This window comes from Pelodiscus sinensis, chromosome 12 (assembly GCF_049634645.1).
Source record: "Pelodiscus sinensis isolate JC-2024 chromosome 12, ASM4963464v1, whole genome shotgun sequence".
Taxonomy (NCBI): domain Eukaryota; kingdom Metazoa; phylum Chordata; order Testudines; family Trionychidae; genus Pelodiscus; species Pelodiscus sinensis.
Window position 1 is genome coordinate 20,176,553 of NC_134722.1, and position 9,891 is coordinate 20,186,443.

Below are 9,891 nucleotides of genomic sequence, written 5' to 3' on the forward strand. Positions count from 1 at the left end.
GCTGGGGACTCCCGAGCTCCATGGAGCGCTGTTGCTTTGAAATGCCAGAGCCCAGCAACAGGCTCCTCATGGCATTTCAAAGGGGCAGCACCGCACAGAGCCCAGGGTCAGCGAGTCCCCAACTCACCCCAGGCTCCACATAGTGCTTTCACCATTGAAGTGTAGCAACATCCCTAGAGACCCTATCGACTAATCGAATAGTCGATACAAAATGCATCATCAACTCTACGATTAGTCAATTACCCAATACTTAGCATCCTTAGTTTGATAATACCCAAGAGAAACTATGATAAAGAAACAACTGAGACTTAATATTCCTGTTAATGTTTCTAGTATAAAAACATCAAGCAGAATTAAAAAAAAAACTCTCAAGCTTTCTTTATTCAACTTAAAAAGTCAAAAAGACATACACATTGTTTTTCTTTTGTAGGTCACCTTTCACATAACCCACCATATTATTTTATTTCTCCCTGAGTCCAAATAACTTGAGCTGGTAGTAGGTCTCTTACTATGCTAGGTTAATTTGCTTCAGGAAAATACTGGCTCACACAAGCTCAACCTGCCTTAAATACACAAATCTTCCACTGCTTACTGGGCTCTTAGAAGAAATTTAGGGGTAAATTAGAGCTAAATAAAAGCAAAAATCACTCAAAGCCAGGACTGGAGACTGTAAACAAACTGAAGGCTGTAAGCAAATTTTATTGCACCACAGGAAACTTGGCTACACTGATAAGAGAACATTCAGCTAACTAAAATCATGGCAGACCATGGATGCTGCCAGATCAGAGAATTCCAGACTAGAGAGGTTCAACCTGTATTCAGAAAAGGGTAAATACTTATAAGGAATCTCAGATAACAAGGGAGGCTGATATTGCTAATGTCTTCGGAATGTTAATGAGCAAAATTGTTACAGCATATTAGCCGCTAAGGTAGATTAAGTGAGGGTACTATGGGCACAAATGGGCACTCATTTCTCAGTTACTTTTGTGAAAGATAAAGTGGTTGCAGAGTTGTAATAGACATATTTATTCTACAAGTGTTAGAAATATCAAATATTAAGATAATGAAATATTTATGAATAATAAATGCATTTCTTATCCACACAAGCCCACGATCAGAGAATTCTGAGAGAGATGAGGACATTTTGACTTAATAGAAATGCTTAAGCTTATTAAAAGGCAAACAGCAACAGAATAAAATGGCAAAAAATGATTCTTCAAAAGCCAGTTATGATTGCTGTCAGGCTGAGGGTGAAAAACTTGGTATATATGTATCCACGATGCACAATATATTAAAATAGCTGACAGTTCCCACGGTATAGAGCAATAAAGCTGACAGCAGATTAATCATTTTGATTTCTTCTGTTTTTGTGTGTATACTGGACATAGTTATTAATCTATTCCCGTTTTCCTGATGCCTTTAAATCTGTTATTTATCAGGGAACTAATATTGGATTGAATACTGAGAAGAGTGATGCCAAAAATGAATTTAGCTGACAAAACTAATCATAAGGGCTCTAATACAGCAAAAAAACACTCATGTGCCTACCTTAAGTGCCATTGAATCTTATATGAGTAAAATTAAGCACCTGTGTTAGTGTTTGCAGGATCATGACCAAAGTCAAATTAAATCCTTTTGCACCTTCATTTTAGTTTGGATTTTTTGGTTCTTCAGGTGATTTGTAGAGTTGTGCCTTGATCCTGCAAACACATGGACTTAACTTTACTCACCAGTGTAGTACTGTTGAATTCAGTGGGCCTATTCATGAGAGTAAAGTTAAGCAGTGGTACATCTTTGCAGGAGTAGGGTTTGGTTTGTATTTTATTTTTAATAAACTCAAGTAAAGAGCTTTACAGTAATTTTGTTGTTAATTGCCTCCCAAGCTTAGAAATATTGTTTTAAATTTAGATCATTCAAATATTCAAGACTTTTGCCAACAAACAAACAAAACAAAAAACACTAATCAGAACATTTTTCCTGGGTTCATTTTCTCAGTTTCTGTGTTTGAGTGCATGTACCTGTCAAAACATTCTTGACACACACATAAACGCATGCACATGCACGCGCGCGCGCACGCAAAGAAATTTCAGGTGCTTCCTATTCATAAGTTCATCTCTTTCCTCATTTTCACAAACCTTAATTTTAAAAAAATCTTCCCCTCACTCCCCCCATTTCTTGGAGGTTGTAATGATCCAATCCTGTAAGGAATGCAAAATCAGGTTTTATTATATTTAACACTGCCAGAGAAATATAGGATCATTGCGTGATATTCTGGCCTCATTAAAAAAAATGGTCCCTTTGTAGTCAGTGGGTGTTTTGCCATTGATTTCAATGGTCCCTGTCATGGCAACTCTTTGAGGAAAAACTGGTCTCAGCTTTGCCCATCATGGAGCAGCTATTCCTCATTTGTGAGCTGGCAAAATAAGGGCTAATTAGTGCAATGTTGCTTAAATAGTCTGACTCCAGTCAGTGTTGAGGTAAGGTACTTTTTAAACAGAGTTGGGACCTCAGGAATACCCTGGAAGGAGGGATAATGGGCGTTTACCACTGGGCACAGTGTGAGGTAGTCAGGCTGAGTCACCAAGGCCTGCCAGAGGAGAAAAAGACTTAAAGGAAGCAGCGTAGGCTCCAGTGGGGAGCTCCGTGATAAGTCCTGAAAGAAGCAAGGAGATCCTCACAGGTAGTCCCTGGCAAATGGAACCAGCTGGGGAAAAAGCAAGGTAAGAGAGGCTCTGCAGTGGTCAGAAAAAGAGGTGGAGAAGCCCAGGACTTCAGTCCGCCCTGGAAGGGGCAGGAGAACTATTGGTTGGAGCATTTGATTTGGACTTTAAGTTGGATCTCTTTGTTATCCAGTCAAAGTAGCATTCACCAAGAGGAGTACTTAAGATCCTGGAAACATGGTGCCCAAGTGCTAAGGGAAACCTTAAAGGTGAGGTTTTGTACATACACAGGATAAAATTCTAAATGATATGGGATTGTTCTACACCATAAAACTCTACGCTGATTTTCATAATTCGGTATCTCTGAGGTCAGTAGCTTACATAAATGATAGCAAACCCAAACCTCAAAATGAGAAGAGAGGGTGTGATGTACTGCAGCTCTGTCAAGCTTTTCTTCTCCTTTCTCCAAACGGCAGTATGTAAGAGCATTTCTCCGGTTAGAACACTGGTGATGCCCTAAGACCCAATCTAAGTCTACAAAAGGTAGAATCATAGAGCTGGAAGAGATCTCAGAAGGTCATCAAGTCTGGCCCCCTGCCAAAGGCAGGACCAATCCCATCTAAATCAACCCAGCCAGGGCTTTGTCAGTAAATCGACAGGACACAGGGCTTTTGCTGGTAGAGTTATTCCTCGTGGGGAGAGGAATAACTCCTTTTTGTGCTACAGCTCTTACGCAAAAAGGTGTGTGTGGACACTCAGCATGGGGTCCTTGTGCAAAAAGAGCCTATCAGAAAAAGCACAGGTGCGCTGATGGCCATTCTGTTAATGGCAATGAGAGCTTTCTTGCACAAGAGTGTCCCTGCAGTGTGGACGCTCTCTTGAGCAAAACCACATCACTTTTGCAATGAGCTTTTGAGGTATGAATGTGCTTTTGTGTAAGAAGTTTTTGTGGGAGATCTCTTCCGCAAAAAGCTTCTTGCGCAAAAATCCTGCAGTGTAGACAAAGCCAAAATGTACTGAATGTCTATGAAGAGTTAATTAAGGAAGATTAGGGTGTAAGAAAAAATATGTAGGCCAAATTCTACTCTGAAGTCTACAAGGTCACTCTTGTCATGATTTCCTTTGGTGTAATTCAGAACAGAAGTAAGTTTATTTTCTCATGACTGAAAATTAATGCTTTTCCTACCAATTATTGCACAATCCCATACGTGGGTGGTGGGTAAAATAGGCAAATTTTAAACTAAGATCCTGTAACATATAGTAATACCTCCCCTGGGTCTTAGTGCTCATCCGCTCCCCTCTTCCTATCCCTATTCTGTTTCTGAAGGCTCCCACAGCACCTGTTGCAGTTTGCAGACTAGACTGGTGACTCTTCCCCAGATAACTTGAAAGTGAAAAGTCTTCCAGCCTGCCAGACCTATTAGCATTGAACCTGTGAAAGAGCCATTAAGTGGTAATGGAACCATTTAATAGGCATGTGCAAACCCTATTTATTGACAAAACCAGTTGTGTGTAACTATGTTACAGGACCTTAGTTTAAAATTTGCTTTAAATATTTCATTAGTTTGTGGCTGAAGATTATGAAATCATGACTAAAAAAATCCATGCATAGATATTTAGATACACAATCTGAGTATTCTGCTTTAGCCTTCATTGCTTGATTCTTAAGACGTATAGTTTTAAAATACATTTTTCAAAAGACCATCCTTATTTAAAGTACACATTTTAAAATTTTAATTACTATAGTACAAAAACTTGCTTCCAAAGTCTTCCAGTCCTTTCTATCCATCCCAAGTCTCCTTTCATCTCCTGTTGAAGAGAGCCCTTAAATGGACGATATTCCTTTTTTTCCAGATAGCTGGACAAATGAGTTTCCCTGTTCTGACTACTTGATGAACTAAAATCAGTACCTTACTAAGAGATAAAATCCTTTGATATGCCTAAAATCATTGGAAACATTTTAACATAAATACATTGTGAAATTTCATGAATATTAAATTATGAAAATCACAGTGTTCCCTTTTTCTAAAAGCAACAAACTTTGTTATGAATGCACTAAACTGCTCTGACTAGTTAATTTAAAATAATATCTTTGTTTCAGTGAGTTTAAGTATTTGGTAATCTGGAATGATTACTTTATGAAGGCCGAGGAGTATTTTTAAAACATAAAATCAGCTTAGAAATACTGATGAAGAAAATGTAAATCAGAGAAGGGCTGCATCATGTATTCCGTAATATGTAATGTTGTATTCAGCAGGACAACTGACTTGCCTTTACTAAAAAGTTTTTGCAAATAAATCTCTGGCAAACTTCAAGATGTAACAAAAAACTGTGACGGATATTTTTATTGTAGACCACAGAGTTTTATAATGTTTTATGTAATGTGCTTAATGGGTAGTGTAAGAATACATGTTAAGCAACTATAACTGTCAGCCACTCTTCTCTGGTTAGCCGGGAAGAACAGTTTTCTAGGCCTTTAATAAAGATGCATCACAAACTGCTTGTGATTGTATCTGATGTCAATACAGAGAGATCAGAAGGATCCTTGTGATTCAGTATGATCACACTGTTGCTCTTAGTAATTAGAATCTAGATTGTATTATAAAGAAAATATGAATGATTAATAGTTTGTACTAATAGAAGCTTTGTACCAAAATAGATTGATACTTTTTGTATGGACAATTGTAAACTTTTTCCCATGTGTGAAGTAATTGTGTAGTTCCTGGGAAGGGGGAGTGAATCAGTTTGAAATGTGTTTAGAAAAGAGATCGTAAAACTCAGAGGTGCTGAGCTACTGTCAATTGGGCCCAATACAAAGCAGACCAACAGAGGATATATGGACCGCCTCAGAGTGTTAAGAAACAAGTGCCCTTTTACAAACAAGATAGTCTTAAAATAACACTGTGAAGGAGGCACCAACATACTGATGTCAGATGGCAAAAAAGAATGACCTCCAGTTAAACAGATGTTAAAATGGTGATTAATGAAGAACTGATACAGCAAAATTCATAGACCTGAGTGGTGGGGGAGAGGGGAAGTCCTATAAAAGATGGGGCATCTTGTCAAAATCAGCATCGGTCCAGACGGAGAGAAGCCCCCGCTCCTCCCTCTCGAATTTAACTTGCAATGACAAGACGAAATAGGTGTGTGTTTGTGTCTTTGTGCAGGTATGTGTGAATATACATATAACAGAGTAATGTTACATTGTCAGTAAATGTAGTGTTTTGTCTCATCCCCCTAAAAAGATCCTATGAAATTCTTTCAAGTATAACATTATTCCCAAATTTAGTGCATTTAATTAAGTACTTTCTGCATGTCTAATCATCACAATCTGGCATATAATGGAAATGCTCCATTTTCTTTAGAAAGAAATTTTACAAGAGTGGTTTTTTTTTCCAAATATCATTTGCTACATTTGGGTTTAGGGATTTGGCTGGAACAGGTGAGTAGATAGACGAGGGAGACAGAGAGGAGGAGAGGGGACTGGGTAGAGCAGAGGTGGAGTATTGGTGAGATAGACACTATATTTGCCCTTTTCCAGTGTTCTGGAATCTCTCCCATCTTCCATGATTTTTCAAAGATGATAGCTAGAGGCTCAGGGTGCAGGATGGTTGAGGTGCTAAAATTATGCATCAGGAACCAACATATTACAATTTAAATTATTTATTTATTCATTCATTTGGTGTGTGTGAGTGATTGTGGGGTGGATGGTTTTATGTGTGTGCGTGAGAGAAAGAGAGAGACTTTGAGATTCAGGCAGGTCATGTTTCATGCTTTTCTCTGCATCTGAGGGGCCTGGAAAGCTGAGTGTCCTTACCTCTAGGAGCTGGGGCTTGAAGGAAAACCCCATGTATTGCCAGACTCATGATAAAACAGGGAGAGATGGCAACACTGGGTCTCGAAAAGGACCCTGGAAGCTCCATTCCGCATTGCTGACTGGGCTGTTAAAAGTCTAGTTGTGGGGCAGGCAAGCTGTCTGTCCAGCTCCACGTGGCTTTTGGAAGCAGCCAGTGTGTTTAGCTCCTCGAAGAAGGGGTGCTGCCCCCAAGCATTGGCTCTACAGCTCCCATTGGCGAGGAACCACAGCTTGCAGATGGAGGCAGCACATGGGGCCACCTGTCTGACCCTGTGCCCTAGGACCTGGAGGGACATGCCAGCCACTTGTGGAAGCCACCTGAAGTGAGCTCCACACAGAATCCAAACCCCCTGCCCTAACCCTGAGCCCCTTCCTGCACCCAAATTGCCTCCGAGGGCCTGCACTTCTCACCCTGTCCCATACCCTGCACATCATTCCCTTGCCCCATCCTGGAGCCACCTCCCCCACCCAAACTTCCTTCTGGAGCCCGTTCCCCTTCCTACTCTCCAAACACCTCAGCCCCATGCTGGAGTCCCTGCTTGCACCCCAAACTCCTCATCTCTGGCCCCATTGCAGAGCCCGCACCCCCAATCTGAACCCTCACCCATTCATACACCCTCACTCTCTGCCACAGTTAAGAGCCCCCTCCTACACCTCAAATTCTTCGTCTCCAGCCCAGATCCTGTACCCCTCATCTCCTCCTGCACCTCAACCCACCTGCACCTTGAATCCATCAATTCTGACCCCACTCCAGAGCCTGTCTGTCCTCTCTCAGCCCAACCTCCTGCCCCAGCCCAATGAAAATGACCAAGAGTGGGGGCAAATCAGTGACAGAGAAGGAAATGGAGTAAGTGGGAGCAAGGCTTCGGAAAGGGGTGGGCAAAGGTATTCCATTTCCTGAAAATAGGAAGTTGACAACCCTATATAGTCATGGGAGTTCTACTTACACAAACAACCTCACTAGGCCAAATTCTGCTTTTGATTACCTCATTACACAGCATGAGTACAGCCAATGTTTAACTTCACACACTGTGGGTAGTCCCATTGACACACTGCCTAAAGTTAAGCTTGTGTGTGTCTCTTCAGAGTCAGGACCTAAATCCATGGATTTACCCTGTTTTTACTTGAAGCAGGGTTTGGCCAGTTACGTCAATGAGATGACTTAAGTAAGCTATTCACAGAAGCAAGGAGCTGCAAGGTGGGGGTGGGAGGCATACATTTACAAATAAAATGGTTATTCCTTTCCCGATCCAGCTAAGCATGATACAATTGTGAGTAATGCCAGGATTTTCAGCTGAGCTTTTCCTTGTTCATCCTTGTGGAAAGTTCTCAAGTTGAGGGAAACAGGAACATTACGATATGCTACATGTACTTAGTCCATTATTCATCAAGAGGCCTTGACAAGTCACAATCAGTCTCATATAAAATGCTGTAGATGTTTGTATGGTTCTTAACACTTTCTGCACAATCCCTTCAAGATGAAATCAAGGTCAAGTCCAGGAGCATGCCTAGACTGCATCACAAAGGTTTACAATCGTGATCTGGAATTTGTTCCCTGAAATGGATGTTAGTAACTAGTTGAACCACTAATCTGCCTGTTTTGAAAGTGACTCTTGAAGTCAGTGAATTAAAAATAGCCTGTTTCTTAGACTCAAATTTCTGACAGAACTCATTAAAAGAGAAATTCCAGTTAAAACTATGATTTTTTTTAATTTAAATGAATTTATCTCTGACTTCTGATTAGTTTGCCACCTAGATTATAAAATCATTAATATCAAACAAAATATTAGTTTGTTACTGTTGTAAATATTTAAAACCTTTATCCAAGCAAGAAAGATCTGAACTTTGTACACAGAATAGTAACTTGCCTTTAAACAGTCACAGAACCTTCAGCAGTTTGTTCCATTTGACATTCGTCCACCATCACATTCCTCCACTTAAATATTTTGTTAGCATGTTTCTAAGCGTGCTCACAAAACAAGAAGTTTCAAAACCTAATATCAAGGTAAAACACTAACTACTAGTATTAGGGTTCACTTCAACAGGGCCAGACTGTGACTCCCTTATTCCTGGCAAGCAAGGTACATACATGCTGTCCCTTCAGTGACACCAGTGTGAATAAGAAGTTCACAAACTAGCTCTTCATCTTGGCGGCAGAGATGAAAAATCGAACCTATTCCATACTTCTCTTGATAAAAGGAAAGTGCTCCTTACCTCATCATGTTCCTTGAAGGGCAGAATATAACATTGAGAGCAAAATAATAAAGGCACAATGGTTAATTATTTACTTTATAATTTAAAATGTACCAATCACTAACCAGGATCCCTAGAGGTTAACTGTGCATTTAATTTACAGTTCATTTTCCAAAAGCTGGGAATGCAGTTGTTCATCACAAAGCTGATGGGAATTCATGGAATTTTTAGAAAACATTGCTTTTAAATGCCCAAGAAACAGTAGGAATCTTATCACTGATTTAATTGGGAGGAGGATTGAACTATAATTCAAGGTGAATGTTAGTGAAAAGGAAATATTACAGATCACTAGGATTAAGGTTGTGTTGAGTGCTTTCATACTAAATTCTTATTTTCAGAGATTTATCCATTTCAGTTTTTAATCTGACATTTAATTAGCTATGCTTTTTAGTAAAGTTTCAAAGGGCTAGCCAAGTTACTCTGTAAGTGGGGAAAAACTTAAACAACTAATAGTCTTGCTGCACCTTAAAGACTAACAAAACATGTAGACAGTATCATGAGCTTTCATGGGCACAGCTCACTTCTTCAATTAGGTTGTATTGTGCATGGATGACTGACTGGCTTAGCTACCCAGCGAATGTGCATGTCTTCAAAAATATGCATTGAATGAGAAACTGTTCTGAGGAAGATGTTATTGGCCTGACCACTGCCTCTTATTCCTTAAATTGCATATTAATTTGACTTGTGCTCCCCATTTATTTGAAAGTTTTAAAACTGTGTGTTAATTATGCAAAAGAAACAAAATAGCTATTTTTTTTAAATGGGACATTCCTAAAACCATATTTACAATAAAAACAACAAGGAGACCTGTTGCCCCTTAGACTAACAAATGTATTAGTTTGTAAGGAGCCACAGGACTCCTTGTTGTTTTAGCTCAAACAGACTAACACAGCTACCCCTCTGAAACTTATCCCTATGTTTACAATGCAGTGACAACTTCAGCAGTCCTAAACAGAAAAATGGGTATTCTTAACCTCTGAGAATAGGAACAGTAAGGGAAATTTAGACTGGACACTAGGAAAATCTTCCTGTCGGAGAAGGGCAGGGTGGCTAAGCACTAGAATAAATGCTTGGGGAGGTTGTGGAATTCTCCATCATTGTCTAACCTGCTCTTAAAAATCT

The 9,891-nt window shown here is 39.8% G+C and overlaps 1 protein-coding gene across 4 annotated transcripts in view; it reads right to left on the reverse strand.

The window, feature by feature from the left end:
- CDH16 (cadherin 16) overlaps positions 1-8,754 on the reverse strand; it is a 76,037-nt gene extending 67,283 nt beyond the window's left edge. For 3 of the 4 annotated variants that reach the window (XM_075940063.1, XM_075940061.1, XM_075940064.1), the window contains exon 1: positions 8,731-8,754. In XM_075940063.1, coding sequence (XP_075796178.1) covers positions 8,731-8,738 — 8 coding nt within the window. In that variant the 5' untranslated portion in view covers positions 8,739-8,754. Of the gene's footprint in view, positions 1-2,135; positions 2,155-8,730 lie in introns of those variants that run through there. The other variant, XM_075940062.1, reaches the window with a different exon arrangement.
- Positions 8,755-9,891: the final 1,137 nt, after the last annotated feature.